The sequence below is a fragment of the Mus pahari genome, chromosome 23 (assembly GCF_900095145.1).
Source record: "Mus pahari chromosome 23, PAHARI_EIJ_v1.1, whole genome shotgun sequence".
NCBI lineage: Eukaryota > Metazoa > Chordata > Mammalia > Rodentia > Muridae > Mus > Mus pahari.
This window is the reverse complement of record NC_034612.1, coordinates 2297641-2314974: the sequence shown is the minus strand read 5'-3', so window position 1 is coordinate 2314974 and position 17334 is coordinate 2297641. Positions and strand designations below refer to the sequence as shown.

Here is a 17334-nt window from a genome sequence, read left to right as displayed (position 1 = left end):
GGTGAAAGGGCTCAGTAGGATTGAGGAAGTCAGCATATGTTATGGTTTGTATATGCTTGGGCCAGGCAGTGACAGTATTAGAGGGTGTGGCCCTGTTAGAGTAGGTGTGGCCTTGTTGGAATAGGTGTGTCACTGTGGGTGTGGGTTTTAGGACCCTCATCCTAGCTGCCTGGAAGCCAGACTTCCACTAGCACCTTCAGATAAAGATGTAGAACTCTCAGCTCCTCCTGCACCATGCCTGCCTGGACTCTGCCATGTTCCTACCTTGATAATAATGGACTGAACCTCTGAACCTGGAAGCCAATTAAATGTTTTCCTCCTAAGAGTTGCCTTGGTCATGGTGTCTGTTCACAGCAGTAAAACCCTAACTAAGACAGCATATATCAGCATCACTTGGGAGGCAGACGCAGATGGACCTCTATACATTCAAGGCCAGCCTGGTCTACACAGTGAGTTCCAGGACAGCCAGGGTTACATAGTGAGACCCTGTCTCAAAAACAAACAAGCAAAAGACTATACTGACATCAGAAGATAGCAGGACAGAATGAGAGGCAGCAGCTAGCTGTTCCTTGAGAGGGATCTGTCAGGGATGAGACCATCCCCCCCACCCCTGTCACCACTGGCACACCTCAGGTTCTGGGGGAATCCACTGGCTTGGGTGAAGTCCATCACAGGTACATGCCACAGTGGATGTTTGAGCACTCAGTCAGGAAGGACAGTTTCCATCCACCCTGTCACACGGCCCAGTCCAGGGCTGAGGAGAGCTGTCACGGCTTGTCTCCTTCTGCCAACCCAATCCCCACACGCTGTCATTCAGCATTCTGTGAACATCTACCATGTGTCAAGAACTGAGCTGGGCACACTAGGTGAGCCAAAGCGCCCTTTCTTCATCTGTAAAGTGTCCATCCTGCCCTCCACCCCCAACCCCAGATCCTTTCTGAATCATCAGATGTCACTGTAGATTCAAATGGCATGGAGCACCCCTGGCCTGCAGCCCAGGGACTCTACTCATTAGCTGTGCATCCTTGAGCCAGCGGCTTAATGTCTCTTAGCATATTTTTTTACTCCTTTGTAAAGTCGATAGTTGTTATTTGCCCAGCAAATGCTTTACGAAGCCAAGCGTGGTGACCAAGAGTGGTGACTGTATGCCTGAAACCCCAGCATTTGGGAATTTGAAACAGAAGACTCACAGCTCAAGGCCAGTCTGGGCTACAAAGGAAAGTCCTTTCTCATGTTCTTTTTTTTTTTTTTAAGAATTAAATAAATAGAAATTACTATTTACTGAGCACATACTACAAATCATGTCATCCGGTGCCGGGGGGGTCATGAGGACACTACTGTCATCACAGCCAAGAGCCCAAGCTGTTGCAAGATGGGTTTTGCAGAGAAACGCTTAGAAGGCAGAGGGCTGTCCCCCCCCCCCCCGCTGGTGAGAAGATGTGTGATGAACTCAGGATGCTCACCTAGCACGCACAAAGCCCCGGGGGTCCCATCCCAGCACACGTGGAATCTCAGGAGCTGGAGTTAGGAAGATCAGTTCAAGGTCATCTTCGCCTACACAGTGGACTTGAGACCAGCCTGGACTACATGAGATTCCACACACACACACACACACACACACACACACACACACATCTTTAAAAGGAAAGGGGGAGGAAGGACTTGAGGAGAGAAGGCGCTCAGGACATAGGGAGCAACCTGGAGGAGTTTCTGTGCTCTGAAGAAGAGACAAGTTCCATAGCATAACCAGTCTGATCTGTCTGCTTATGCACCTCTGCTCCTCTGACCCTTGGCGGGGAAACCAGAGACTCGTGCACAGACAAGAAAGATTCCTGCGTATCCTCAATCCTCTTCAAGGACCTTCAGATCGACTCTCCCAGACACCACATTAAAGCAGACCCACCTTATGACCCCCTGAGACCGGGTCCCGGCACCTCCCCTCTGCTGTGATCTGACAGCCGTGCAGCTCCGTGGGCCACAAATCATGTGTAGTGTCACCTCGCCATATTATCTTAACGTAAAAGTGTTATATGTCTCTGGTTAAAGGAAAATTCCAGAAACACAAATGTACGGAGGACGAGAACAAATCACCTTTATAGCCAGTGCTCTCAGCCTGTGCCTGCAGATTGTGCGCAGGAACGGGCCAGACAGGGCATTGGCTCGCAGGCTTCTTACGCGCTGGGATTTGTTAACAGTGTCTCGGAACACCGTATTGGATGGTTCCCTGAAAGCCCAATGTGTGCAGGGAGATGCACCCCTCTGGCTTTGAACCTGAGGATGAAGGCAGAGCTGCGCAGCCTCACCTGTAAGCCAGTTTAGATCTCCAAAGCTTCCCATAGGACACACTCTCAGGGCTCGTTTCTGGGTCAGGGTGTTCCGACATGGTTTTAAAAGCTTTTTTTTTTTTTTTTTTGCTGAATTGCACCTTGGGAAATGGTCATGGTCCTCCTGTTGAGTTCCTAGTGAATAAGTAAGGTTATTCCTACAGCCAACGCTGCTGTTTTATTGATCCGTTTCAGCCGGCCCTTGGTTGGGTAAATTAGAACGCAACTGGAGATTCTTCCATTCTCACACTCCACACGCAGTCCTAAATGCATGCTTCTCCTGTGAACTGCTTCCGTCTGCCCTTGGGAATCATTTCATAACTGAAAGTCTCGGCATCAAGCCAGGGAGATGGTTCAGCGACTTAGCACACTGACTGCCAAGTCCCCGAGACCCACATGGGGGAAGGAAAGAGTTGCTTCCTGTGGGTTGTCCTGTGACCTCCACACAGACATTGTGACATGGGCACACATGCACACACACACACACACACACACACACACACACACACACGAATGAATAAACTGTGAATGTTTTTTAATGATCAGCACCACCGAACAGTCTTGAATTGAGGTCCTCCCCGCGGCAGCAGAGTGGTGTTGGTGGATCCAGGCACGGAGGGGGTTAACGGAACAGCAGACCTCTCTGTGTGTTCTCAGCTCCTGCCTAACTAGAGGGCTCGGTGCAGTCAGGGGAGACCAATCCCACCACTCCTCTCTGCTGGCCCCTCACCACCTGGCATGTCGCTTTCTGCACCCAGCCCCATGTGGAGGAGCAGTGCACAATGCCACCATCGGCCGAGTTCTCTCCCCCAGTTACCCGGGAACCGCCAATGGCAGCCAGCTCTGCGTGTGGACCATAGAGGCTCCAGAGGGTCAGAAGCTTCACCTGCATCTTGAAAGGCTGCTACTGCATGAGAAAGACAGGTGAGCTGTCCACACCGACTGCCCCTCCCCAACTTAGAGAGGTGGGTAATATGGGTGTGGCTGAACCCCAGGGGAAAAAAGCCCTGGGGAGGTTGACCCTCTGCTTCTGGCCAGGAGTCTGAAGCACTGGGTGGGAAAGCAGTCTTCCTGAGCCACCTAGGAAGCGAGGAAAGGAGGGGATGGGAAACACACACACACACACACACACACACACTGATGTATGCTCACACATGCACACACGTGCCTGTGCACACATGCACACAGGCACACACATACCTGCATGTACACATTCACGTGTGCATGCGCACGCGCACGCACACACACACACAAACATACACACACCCAGGCATGCATGCACACATACACACACACACTCATGCATGCACACACAGACACACATGCATGTGTACACATGCACACAGGCACACACACACTCATGCATGCACACATTCATGAGTGCACCCACACCCACCCACACACACACACACACCTGCATACACATGCTCATGTACATATGCACATACATAGGCACACACGCACACACATGCATGTGCATACACACACAGACAGACACTGCCTGGACCTTCCTCTCAGGCATCTCTCTCCTGAGTGGAATAAAAATGTGCATCTATTGAGCACCCCCTCTGCACAAAGCCGTGATTAGGCTCCGTGGAAAACAAGTATGGTACACAAAGCATTAGCTCCTGGGAAGACAGGAGGCAGGGATGGAGAAACTCAACTGGAAAGAGTTAAGCAGGCTGAATGGCAGACCCCATCCTGCATAGTGGGACACTGCCTGACTGCACATTGCTGGCCAAGTCCCACCTCTCATTCTCCACAACCCACCCTGCACCCTGAGGGACTCAGAACAAGCAGGCCGTTTCCACTTTGGTGAGGGATGAGGAAGACTGAAGAGGCAGGATTTGGGTTCCCAGGGAGACCCGGGTGAGCATCACACACACCCCTCCCCACTCTGGCCTAGTGTCACTGACCCTGGAAGACACGTCAGCATCCCTCTGCCCTTTCTCTGACCAGGATGATTGTCTACAGTGGACGAACAAACACGTCGGCCCTCCTGTACGACTCTCTCCGAACAGAGAGTGTGCCATTCGAGGGCCTGCTGAGCGAGGGTAGCAGTATCCGCATCGAGTTCACATCTGACCAGGGCCAGGCAGCCTCTGCCTTCAACATCCGCTTTGAGGGTGAGAGGCCCCCTCCTTGTCAGGTCTGGGAGCAGGGAAAGTGGCTGAACCGGGGCCTGGGATGAGGGACCTGTGAGTGTTGAGCGTGAGGGACCCAGACTGGCCCACGATTTCCAAGATGGGCTTTTACTGTACTGATATCATTTCCTTCTAAGCAGCTCTTGTACTGGTGCCTGGTCCTCCCTCCTTCCCTTCCTCCTCCCTTTCTCCTCACTACTTCTCTGCCTCTTTTCCTCCCTCCTTCCCTTCTTCCCTCCCTCCTCTCCCTCCCTCCTTCCCTTCCTCCCTCCCTTCCTCCTCCCTCTTTCTCTGCCTCTTTCCCTCCCTCCTTCCCTNAGATGGGCTTTTACTGTACTGATATCATTTCCTTCTAAGCAGCTCTTGTACTGGTGCCTGGTCCTCCCTCCTTCCCTTCCTCCTCCCTTTCTCCTAACGACTTATCTGCCTCTTTTCCTCCCTCCTTGTCTTTTTCCCACCTTCCTCTCCCTCCCTTCTTCCTTTCCTCCCCCTCTTCCTCCTCCCTCCTTCTCTGCCTCTTTCCCTCCCTCCTTCCCTCCCTCCTTCCCTCCCTCCTCTCTCCCTCCCTCCTTCTCTCCCTCCCTCCTTCCCTTCCTCCTTCCTCCTCCCTCCTTCTCCCCTCCCTCCCTTCCTCTTTGCTTTCTTCCTTCCTTCATTCCTTTCTCTTGAGAGGCTGTCTTAAGTGCAAGTCTCATGTAGCTCAGGCTAGCCTCGAGCTCAATAAGCAGACCAGGATGACTTTGAACTTCTGATTCTCCAGCCTTTCCCTTGTAAGTACCAGGATGAACCACTTTGCCTAGCTCATGCATTGCTGGAAATGAAACCTGAGGCTTCCTTCATGTTAGGCAAAACTCCTGACGTTGGAGCCTTGCATCCATCCCCTTCTCTCTTCCGGTTTGGCTTTTTTGAGGCAGGGTGTCTCTCATACTCCAGGCTGGCCTTGAACTCACAATCTCCCGCCTTAGTCCCCCTGGTGATGGAATCATACCCCTGTATGCCACTACACCAGGCTTTTGTGTGAGCTCCCTGTGTGACTCTCACCACCCAGAGAGGTGGAGCTGTTGCTTCCCCTCACAGGAGAGAAGCCAGGGAGCCTATCTGAAGCCTCACTTACAGTGTGGTTACCATGGCTGCCAGCCTGCCTCAGAGCCCTCCTCTGCTGCCCTCAAGCAGTGCCTCTGGGGGGTCTAGCCTCCTCCCAGGAACTGGCTATCTGACCCAGACAGAACACGGTGTTCTGTGTACCCTAGGGACCGCAGCTCAGGCTTTCCTGGAAGTGGGCAGTCCCATTGAGGGATAGACATTATATATCCAACGGCAGGGCCCAGAGCACTGGCATAGAGAGAGTGTGAGGCCCCAGGCAGAAGGTCTTATCTGGATCACACGTACGAAACGCGAGGCCAGCCGGGCGTGGTGGTGCACGCCTTTAATCCCAGCACTGGGGAGACAGAGGCAGGCAGATTTCTGAGTTCAAGGCCAGCCTGGTCTACAGAGTGAGTTCCAGGACAACCAGGGCTACACAGAGAAACCCTGTCTCGAAAAAAAGAGAAAGAAAGAAAGAAAGAAAGAAAGAAAGAAAGAAAGAAAGAAAGAAAGAAAGAAAGAAAGAAAGAAAGAAAGGAAGGAAGGAAGGAAGAACACGAGGCCAAGGGCCCAGGCGCCTGGCCCAGATCAGAAGCCTTCTGTTCTGGGGCAGGGTCCCCTCAGAAGCCCAGGCTGGCCTGGAAAGTACTGTGTAGCCCAGGCTGGTCTCAAGCAACTACCTGCCTGTCTTCGCCTCTCTGGAGCTAGGATTACTCCATACTGGAGTGCCTTTTCTTTACGTTATGTCTAAGTAGTAATGGCTGTCTTTTACCTCATCTGTCCACTCACCCTCTCTGTGTCCCCACCTCAGCCTTTGAGAAAGGTCACTGCTATGAACCCTACATCCAAAACGGGAACTTCACCACATCGGACCCCACCTACAACATCGGTACCATTGTGGAGTTCACCTGCGACCCCGGCCACTCCCTGGAACAGGGCCCGGCTGTCATCGAGTGCGTCAATGTGCGTGACCCATACTGGAATGACACGGAGCCTCTATGCAGAGGTGAGCCGCCACCTTCCCCAAGGCCAGAATACCCAGGACCTCCACCCCAGCAAAGAACAAGACCCCAGCCTAGAAGGGGCGGCCACATTGCACACTGGTTTTACCATGAGACCTTTTCCAGACCAGTGGTCCTCTGGGCCTGGTTGCTGTGGGTTCTTGGGGTATTCGGAAAACGGTGCTCCTTCCTGTAGGCCCAGGACCTGCAGTGCACAGCGGCTGTGACAGGTGAGCCCTGCGAGGGTGTCAGCTCCACAGACCCAGCCCGCTTCACATTCTGCTGTACCCAGTCAACAGCACATGGCGCTTAGGTGACAGTCACTGTGGATCATAACTGGGCAGGCTGCTGAGAGCTGTACATCCCATGTGACAATACCCTTTCCTTTTTTTCTTTTAAATAATTCCATTTTGGGAAACGTCCAGAAGAGACATACCCACAGAGGTAGAAAGGGGATTCTAGTCGCCAGGGCCTGGGAGAGAGAAGGGATGTGGTTACCATTTTTTTAAAAGATGCATTTATTATTTATTTATGTATGTATGAGTACACTGTAGCTGCACAGATGGTTGTGAGCCTTGGAATTGAACTTTAGGACGTCTGCTCACTCTGATCAACCTTGCTCGCTCCAGTCGGCCCCGCTCTCTCAGTCCCTGCTCGCTCCGGCCCAAAGATTTATTTATTATTATAAATCAGTACACTGTAGCTGTCTTCAGAAGAGGGCGTCAGATCTCGTTACAGATGGTTGTGAGCCACCATGTGGTGGCTGGGATTTGAACTCAGGGCCTTCGGAAGAGCAGTCAGTGCTATTACCCGCCAAGCCATCTCTTCACCTCCGACAATGCCCTTTTACAGCCATACTATGGTAGAAACCAGCCCCGTTCGTGGTGAGGAATCAGACATGGAGAGAGCATGCCCAAGAGCATTCTAAGATCACTGGAAGAAACAGTGAGCTTAGCCTCCCTGTGCTCAGAGCCCAGACAATACTGGCTGTGACAACCTTCAGTCACACTGGTTCCCCAGGTCTTGTATCCAAGGCCACTGAACCCTGACACACGGAGGAATGAGTAAGACGCTCACTCCCGTCAACCACCTGGCAGTGGGTGTGATGTCATTGCCTTGCCTTGGTGAGGGATTGGCCCCTGAACTAAATGTGCTCCATTAAGGGATGTATTGAGGCTTCAGCCTCTGCCATACTGAGGGCTTGCCCAGGCAGGATCAGCCTCTGCATCTCTGTACCTTTCAGAGACTGTAGCCCAGTTGCAAGCTGGCATGGTGACCTTAGTCATGACCCATCATAAGCCAGTGGGCTGGAAGAGCATTTCCTGACCTGTAGAGGAGGAAGCTGATGCTATCAGAACATACACACACCTTATCCAAAGCTGGCAGAGCAGTGGGAGTTAGTGGGAACTAGGGGCTGCCCACAATGGTGAAAACATTGCCAACCTCTGCCCTCTTGGAGCAGCAGGTGAGGCCAGTAGTCTTTTCAACACACACACACAGACACATGCACACACATACATGCACACTCATGTAAATGCACACACACGCACACGCACACGCACACGCACACACACACACACACATGCTGTCCCCCACCCCCGCCCGCTCCACCCCATACTACACAGGGTCCCACAGATGCCAACCTCACCCCCCAAACTCCTAACCACTATGCTGTATTGTATCCCTCACAAGTGTGTCCTCTTGTCTGTCTGTTGCAGCCATGTGTGGCGGGGAGCTCTCTGCTGTGGCAGGGGTGGTGCTCTCTCCAAACTGGCCAGAGCCCTATGCAGAAGGTGAAGACTGTGTGTGGAAGATCCACGTTGGGGAGGAGAAGCGGATCTTCCTGGACATTCAGTTGTGAGTGTCTGAGGCGCCCTTCCCCCAGGTTCACCGCAGCAGGCAGGTGGGAGAGGAGCTGACTTCTGCTTTATCTGTTGCTCCAGCCAGGATTAACTAAGAGTCTAGTACGTGCCTCGGAGCTGCAGAGTCCTAGGGTTGCTACAGCAACACAACCAGCAGCGCGCAAAGTGGGCGTCCCTACTCTCGTGAATTGGTTCCGCTAAAGAGTCTGGTGTCCAGGGAGGGTGTATGCAGATAAGCACGCTGGTGACTTCAGTTGGCAGCAAGGGTCACGGCCACTGGGGATTTGATGTAAAAGAAGAGGGGAGGAAGGGTTTCCGTAGCAAAGCTCAGCATACAGACGTGCAAGGGTCCTTTTCTTTTCTTTGTATTACATATCTATTGTGAGTGGAGGTTGGGGTGTGATTGTCATGGCACATGTGGAACAATCAGGGGACAGCTCGTGGGAGTCAGTTCTCTCCCTCTTACCTCTGGGACCCAGGAATCAAACTGGGGTGTCAGGTTTGTCACCGGGTGCCCTTGTGCCCTGAGCCACCTTGCCAGCCTCCAGTTTTTGAAGGTCCAAATGGCCAGTGTGGACGGCAGTGAACCCCGGGCATACCATAGTTTTGTTTTGTTACTCCTTATCTGCCCTCCTCGGCTAAGTACAGATGTCCCTGTCAGTCGGGGCATCACCTTACTTTGCCGTTCTCAGGTTTAATGCCGACCTTGGGCTACACTCGGTGACTGGGAAGTGTTTAGTGAATGGGGACAGCTGCCTTAGGTTGCTTCTGTCGCTCCCTGGGGACAACCATAATGTGCTCATCCTGAACACCTCCCAGCGCCCCAGGAGGGCAACTCTGAGCCCAGAGTGAAGGTCCAGGCTCTGGGCTCTTGTATCTGATGTCCTGAGGGCAGCTTCCAAGGACTCCCAGAGAGGAGGCAGCTGAGGCTCCACGGGCTAAGAGAGCACCAGCCTCTGGTGGCCTCTCAGCCACCTCCTCCCGCTGCCCTCTGTGAGACAGAGACAGGGACAGATGGTGGTGTCTGGAGAAAAATAAAGGTTTTCTGGCAGATCCAGGTGGCCGAGAAGAGGCCAGAAACAGGCGTCCAAGGGACTTTGGCTCTCCAAGCAGCTGACGGGTCCTACAGGCCTAGTAGCCATCTTTGTAGTGTGTATTCATTGTGTGAAGTGATGGTATCTGTGATGTTCCGTCCCTACCCTGTCTTGCCTCCCACTTTCTTTCAGTTCCCTCAAACAAGTTCCCTTATCTTAAGGAAAGAAAGAAAGAAAGAAAGAAAGAAAGAAAGAAAGAAAGAAAGAAAGAAAGAAAGAAAGAAAAGAAAGAAAGAAAGAAAGAAAGAAAGAAAGAAAGAAAGAAAGAAAGAAAGAAAGGAACAAAGAAACAGAAAAAGAAAAACTAGATTTTTGCAAATGGGAGAAAATATAGCATTTGTCTGACTGAGTCTGGCTATCTTGTTAAATATAATGGTCTCCGATTCCACTAAATTTCATGCAAACAGCATAATTTCATTTTTCTTGAAGGCTGAATACAACTTGCTATGCAAACAAACCACGTTCTCTTTACCCACGCATCTGTCCGCAGACATCTAAGCTAGCCACATCACTTGGCTGTTGTGAATAGCAATCTGCTCTCATGGGTGAGCTCCCTGTGAACGGCTGGCTTATGTCCTAGGGAGTCTCCCCAGAGAGCCGCCTGGGGTCTTACCTTCTACTTTCAACTTCTGGAGAGCCCCCGCCCCCTGCACACCAATTCCCAACATGGTGGTCCTAGTGCTAGTGCAACCCCCACCCGCAATGACAAAGTGTTCCCCTCACCCACATCCGTATCGTCATTCGCCGTCTTGATGACAGCCATACTGACTCTGGCAGAATGAACTTCTAATTGGTCTATCCTTTGTGACGAAGGACATGGGACATTTTCTCATCTTTCTGGGCCTGTGGTCACTTTTAGGGACCAGTCTGTTCTATGCGTTTGCTCATGGACTTAAAGGGTGATTGGAGACTCTTTATCTTTCACGGTCTCTACAGCCAGTAGCTATCAATCCTTTGATGTGGCGTTGGCAAAGATCAGTCACCCGACTGTCATTTCTTAGCTCTGCTGGTGGCTTCTCTCGCTTTCAAATTCCCTGCGGTCTCATCTCTTGATTCTCGATGCTGCTTCCACCTGAGCTGTTGGACTCCCTCTGAAATCCCTGTGTGTGCCAGTGTCTCAGAGCATTTCCTTAAATTTCCTCTAATGGTTGTGATTTCGGGTATTAAAGTGAATTTTTTGATCCACGCTGAATGCGTTTTCTGGAGAGCAGAATAGATCCATTTCTGTTATGTTACAAGTTACCCCGGCACCGACTGTCTGTCAAAAAAAAATTTTTTCCCCCAGTATCTGATTTGAACACCTTGTCAAAAATCACGTGGCTGTCACTGGGCGGGTTCATTTCTGGGGTCCTCTATTTTTTCCCTCAGGTGCTTGTGTGTTGAGACCGCTGGTATGAAGCTGTTCCCAGAGATTGTCCTTGGCCTTCCTGCTTCAACTGAGCTAAAAGGCCTCACAAATCTTGAACAGCTGATTCTCAAAGGCCAGGGACAGAAGTCCACCTTCTCTTTTTCTCAGCTATGTGACCCAGGTCTTCTTTCTGGGTGCAGTCTCTTTGATTTTCAGTGGGGATCACGGGATATCAATATCTGTGATTCCTGGAGGTGGGCCTTGCATGGAGAGGCAAGAGTACTTCATAGTGGCTGGGCCGCTAGGGAGTCTGGGTAAATCAGGGAGGGCAGCCAGGAGGAAGCATTTTTCCCAAGCAAGGATGTAAAAAGAGAAAAAGAACAAAAGCAAGTGAGGAGAGACAAGGGGAAACAGTCATGGAAAGGACCCGTCACAGAGGTCGTCTCGGGTCCTCTGAACTGAAGGCTTCAGACAGAAAAGTCCATTCTAGAGCAGTGTGGGAGCTGAGAAGGTGGCTCAGTGGGGCTTGCCTCACAAGCCTGGGGACCTGAGTTCAGAGCTCCCGTCTTCATGTAAACGCCAGATGGGCGTGGCAGGCAGCCCACCTGTGACCCAAGGACTAGGAAGGGAGAGATGGGATGCCCCAGGCAGGCTGACTAGCCCGTGAGAGACTTTGCTTCAGTATAGAAGGTGGAGGAAGACACTTGATGTCAATCTCTATCTTCTCCATGCACACGTGCATACATACATGTGCATACGTGTACCTGTGCGCATGTGAACATGCTTGCCCACATACACGTGCACACCGCTGTTGCCATGTTGTGATGAGTCACAAACATACAATTCTGCTTACTAGAACTTTCACCCATGGAAGTTACCAGGCAGACTCACTGAGCCTCGGGGAAGGATTGACTCCCAGGTTTTTATTGAATCCCACCCAGCAAGTTGTTGAAGATCCCCTCCCCCATTTCTGCTTATCTTAGCCTCCTCTTTTTTGGACGCCTCCCAAATGTGTGGTTTTGCCCATATCAAGCCGTCCACATCCATGGGTGCCTAGCTTGGCTGAGGGTTGAGGGAAAACGGAAACTCTTTCATCTGTCCTGCTGCGCACCAAATACTCAGTTAACCTTCAGCTTGGCACCAGATCGGTTTTATGTCCATCTCAAAGCCCATGCATGACAGAGAGGCTCAAACCATTAACTCAGAGTCCTTCCCCACAGCCAGGGCTGTGGAGAATTGCAAAGGACCGGTGTCCTCTCTCCTTGTTACCCGGGCAGATGAACCAAATGTTGGCACCCCTGTTTCCCTCCTCAAAGAATTTGGGGGCTGCCCTGTACAGGGAGAGAAGGAGGAACCTCCAGTCCTGTAGGGCCAGACAGTGATGGTAGATTGGGGGGGGGACACCAGAGTGATAGCCCAGAGACCTGGGTCTGGGGGAAGCCTCAGCTGGCTGTGGCCAAGCTCCTGTGGGTCTCCAGTGTGAGAGCCTTTGACTCTGACTGGCTCTTTCCTCACAGCGCATACTAGAGAAAGCTATGTCATCAAGGGGGCTGGAGAGGCAGCTCAGTGGGGGAAACACTTGCTGTACAAGATCTGAGTTCAAGACCAGAGGACTTACATAAAGCCAGGTGTGGCACCACACTTCTGTAATCACGCTGCAAGAAGGGAGGCCGAGACAACGACCAATGACCTGGTCTACACTCCAAATCTTCTGGGCTCCTCTGAAGGTCACTTCTCTGGGCCCACCCTTTGCAGCACATGCGGCTGGTCTTCTAGGCTCCAGCTGGCCCCATTCCATTGCTGCTGTTCTTGGTGGTCCTCCCATAGTACAGGCATCTCCAAAAATGCTGGGTCCCTGCTGCAATTGGGATACACCTTGGCTCTCTTCAGAGACCCCAGCCCTGCCACACAGTGCCAAGCCTCAGCTGCTCTTCGGGACCCTTTCATGCCTTCAAAACCAGGACTGCCTGGTGACTCTGACAGTACCGAGTTCAGCTGCCAGCACAAGGTACAACCTTGGTGGCTTTTGGAACATAGCTCCTGTGTGCCTACCCTGAGGAAACCCTCCCCAGATTTCACCTCAGCGATGCTTCTTAATGACAGCTGGTTCTTCAACCGAGCAGCATCCGTCGTCCCACTGAAGCAAAGGTTTAGCTTTATTGTTATTGCTTCTTGTTAATCAAGCACCAGCTAGCCGGACACCACAGATTCTTCACACACACACACACACACACACACACACACACAAAACCCAGTAAAGTCTTTGCTTCCCTCTGAAACCTTACAGGCCAGGCTTTCATTGTCTACACTGCCCTCAACGGCCTCACCTTCCAGGCTCCTGCAGAACAGCTCACTGCGCTCTCGACACTCAGTGCTTTTTCTAGCGCAAGGTTCCAAAGTCCTTCCTCAACTCTTCCCAAAACACTTGGTCAGGTCTGTCGCAGCAATACCCCATTATCCTGGTGCCAATTTCTGTCTTGGGGTTTCTAGTGCTGGGATGAAATACCAGGACGAAAGCAACGTGTGGAGAAAAAGGGTTATTTGGCTTACGTTTCCATTCATCACTGAAGGAAGTTAGGGACAGGAACTCAAGCAAGGCAGGAACCTGGAGGCAGGAGCTGATGCAGAAACCATGGAGGGGTGCTGGTTACTGGCTTGCTCCCCATGGCTTGCTCAGCTTGCTTTCTTATAGAACCCAGGACCACCAGCCCAAGGATGGCCCTGCCCATAATGGGCTGTCCCCGCCCACAATGGGATGATCCCGCCCACAATGGGCGGAACCCTGCCCTATCAATCACTAATTAAGAAAGTGCTCTACGGGCTCGCCTACAGACCAATTGTGTGGAGGCGTTTTCTCAATTGAAGTTCCTTCCTTTCGGATAACTCTAGGTTGTGTCAAGTTGACACAAAACCAGCCAGCACAGAGACTAAGAAAGCTCTCCATGGCTACCCGCTAGAGCTCCCCTGTGTGACATCAAGGTAAAGAACCTGACTGCACGTTGCCCATGTCCTGAGATGTTGAGTGAGCCCGGAATGAAGCATGGTGGGCTCTAGGCACAGCCGGCCGAGGCTTGTGGCTGCCGTCTGGGTCTGCAGTGAGAAAGAGCCTACTAAGTTGAGCAAAGTGACAAGAAGCTTGTGAGGTTTGGAGCTGTTGAAAGGATCGGGCCTTTCAGAAACCACCGGTCTCACACAGGGTAACAAGACAGGCAATGGAAGGCTACTGGAAGTGCCAAGACCGTGGAGCGGACACAGAGAAGAGGCAGACAAAGAGAGGATGCAGGAGCTGTGGGCGGTAGAACTGGAGGAAAGGGGCATACCCAAGGTTACCCCATCGTGAGCCCCAGATGCCTGACATGAAGCTGAAGGATTTGGGGTTTCTCCGACTGGGTTTCTGTCTTCCTCTGGTCTATCTTCTTGCCGTGCCTTCTTTCCTGCTATTTGGAATGACGCATCCACTCTGCCATCCCGTGGCAGACATACAGAATTTGCCTTTTGCCTTTAGCTTACAGATTAAGGACTATTTAAAGACCTTGGGTGACTTTTGGCGTGGGGTTGAGTGCATTTCGAGCAGAGACAGCCGTGGACATCATATGGGCCTCGGGGACGGAATGCTATGGAGTGGTTGTGAGTTGGCCTCGGCAGATCTGTGTGTTTGATTACCTAGTTCCCGACTAGGTAAATATCGTGGAGCCTTTAGGAAGTGGAGCCTACCTGGAGAAAGTTAGCCACTGGGGGAAGGGGTCAGGTTTTGAGATTGTTCCGGTCAGCCCCACTTCCTGTCCACACTCTACAACTTCCTGAGTGCGGACGCAGTGTGACCAGATGATTCTAGTTTACGGTGCTGTGATTCCTGGTCAAGACAACTGTGTCCCTTGAGGCAAAACCACACACCCACACACCCATGCTCCTTTGGGTAGCTTCTTGTCAGAATTCGATCACAGCCAACTGACACGCTGTGGGAGCCCAGAGGCAGATCGGGGACCTCATTTAACAAAACAGAAAGTGGTCAAGACCCAACCCTGGACCTTATTGGATCTCGCACTAAGCAAATGGCTACCCTGTGTGGGCTGCATGTTATTATTTTTTACAACCCGGCTCCATTGTCAGCTGATTTCCAAGTGCCTTAAAGCTGCATTTATAAATGGGCTTGCCTCTCCACTGAAATTAGCCGTTTGATGAATGAATCATTCTTGTGCCATGTATATAATTCATATTTAAATAAGTGCATATGCTTCTGCACTCTTCCATATGTTTGCCTGCCTGAATCAGCTTGCACATGCCTCTTGGACAACCCTTCAAGGGCAGAATATCTACGTGAGGGTCTAACACTTGTCTGGAAGGGGTAAAGGATTGGCTGATCATTTCTTTCTGTGTACACTGTAGGAGGTAAACTCCAACTACATAATTACAAACCCCATCTCCCCATCTCCGGGCTCCAGACCGTCCCCGCCCCACCCCGCCCCCTTTCCTATCTTTCAGAGTGCTTCTAAAATACTTCCAAAATGCAGCACAGATGGGGGTTACTTGCCAAAAATAAAGGCACCCAGATTAACAGGGTTCACATCAGCTTTGTTAGTTACTCTTAACAGCAATCCATGAAACAAAGTTAATCACCACCGAGGAATATAAAATAAATGAGCTAAAAATAACTCTGCAGGGTGTCCCCCAGAGAGCAGACAACACTTTCTTAAGGAGGAAAGCCACAGACACTACATTGTGTCTGTGACCATGTGGGGACTGGAGATACCACCACTGCGGGCAGTGAGACTGATCCCTGTGGGGATGCTCGTAGCCATTTGATCCCATTTTCTGACTCATGGGCCTCCAGGTTATCCTATGACGCACTTCTTGGAGACACGGGCCTGTGGCTTTCTCAGAGAATGGTGTGACCTTGCGAGTTAAGAGCCCAGGTTCACTGGGCGGTGGTGGCGCACACCTTTAAAATCTTAGCATTTAGAAGCCGGAGGCAGATTGAGTTCAAGGCCAGCCTACTCTACAGACCTGGTCTATAGGCTGCACAGGGAAAGTCTGTCTTAGAAGATATGGAGAAAGAAAAAGAAAGATGCCAGGCTCGGCACAGACAGAAATACTTGAGCCTTGAGCCCTAGGTCTCCTATGGCTTGTGTAGGTGGCTTCTTCTAATTGACCTCCAGTCTGCAAAGTGGAAACAGTCCTCCAGTGTGGGAAGTGGAAGCGGTGTGAGCGCTTATTCTGTCAAGGGAAACATTGTTTCTCTGAAGCTAGGTGTGGTATTAGGAATGGTTTGCAGCTGTCCAGTGGGGCTGGCTGCTCTGTGAAGGCCCTGAGGACTACAGAGGACAGTGTGAAGGCTGAGAGCCCAAGGATGAGACACAGACGTGCCTGGGGCAAGGCCAAGTTGGACAAGACTTGAAGATGTGTATGCAATGCGCAGGGTTCCTGACGTGCCAGTTAACCCGTAACTTTCAGGGTCAAGAAAAATGGGAGTTTGAGCCCCAGGGAAATGTTGAAACACTCTCTGAGAAAACATGGCTCCTAGAGGCTCCCGTAGGACCAGGTGATGGGGGCCCCTTCCAGTGCTGAAACGGGAAAATCCCATTAGGGTCCCACCTTAGTTTGGAATACGATTGCCTTGGCGGTGAAACACCATGACCAAAAGCCAGTTGGAGAAGAAGGGTTCATTTGGCTCATGCGTCCACATTGTTGTTCATCACAGAAGGAAGCCGGGACCAGAACTCAAGCAGGGTGGGAACTGGAGGCAAGAACTGAGGCAGAGGCTGTGGAGAGGTGCCTCCTACTGGCTTCTGGTTCTTTCCTGCTCAACTCTGACCACTAGACCAGGCACACACAGCAGTAAACACTACACAGGGAGTTGGAAGGAGATGGCAGGAGGTGGGGGGACAATTGTCCACCTGCTGGACCTTGTGGCCTCTGGCTGGGGAAGCTAATGTGCTGCTCCCTCTTAGACACTTCAGGTGTCCTGTGCCCAGTGAGATGGACAGCCAACACTGAAACTCTGATTTAAAGCCCTTCCCTGTCACACCCCCACCTTCCACCTTCCTTCCTGCTGTCAGTGCCCTCTGGCCCTTGTCTGTGCCCTCTGGCCCTTGTCTGTGCCCACTGACCCTTGTCTGTGCCCTTTGACCCTTACCGTCACGTTTCATCTTGAATAACCTCAAATAGGCTTTTGTTTTGGGTTGTCGAAGGCTAGCAGGTCACATGACACTGAACAGTGCAGGCCACGTGACGCTGAGCAGTGCAGGTCACGTGATACCAAGCAGTGCCTCACCCTGCACTTGTCTCAGTACCTCAGGAAGCCCAGTGTGGTGGCTTTGAGGAGATTCGGGTCAGTCCTCCTCACACTCACCAGTTTCCTCTATGCCACCCGAGGCAGACTCCCCCAGTAGCAGCTGTCTGTCTGTCTGCCTTACACATGTCTCAGGATGTAAGTCCTGGATTCCTGTCCCCCAATCGTTTCCAAGTAACCGGAAGTCCC

The 17334-nt window shown here is 51.7% G+C and overlaps 1 protein-coding gene across 3 annotated transcripts in view; it reads left to right on the top strand.

The window, feature by feature from the left end:
* Positions 1-17334, top strand: part of Sez6l (seizure related 6 homolog like) — a 161052-nt gene that overhangs the window by 112724 nt on the left and 30994 nt on the right. For all 3 annotated transcript variants that reach the window (XM_021186619.1, XM_021186618.1, XM_029533647.1), the window contains exons 6-9: positions 3083-3248; positions 4284-4450; positions 6363-6557; positions 8271-8409. In XM_021186619.1, coding sequence (XP_021042278.1) covers positions 3083-3248; positions 4284-4450; positions 6363-6557; positions 8271-8409 — 667 coding nt within the window. The remainder of the gene's footprint in view (positions 1-3082; positions 3249-4283; positions 4451-6362; positions 6558-8270; positions 8410-17334) is intronic.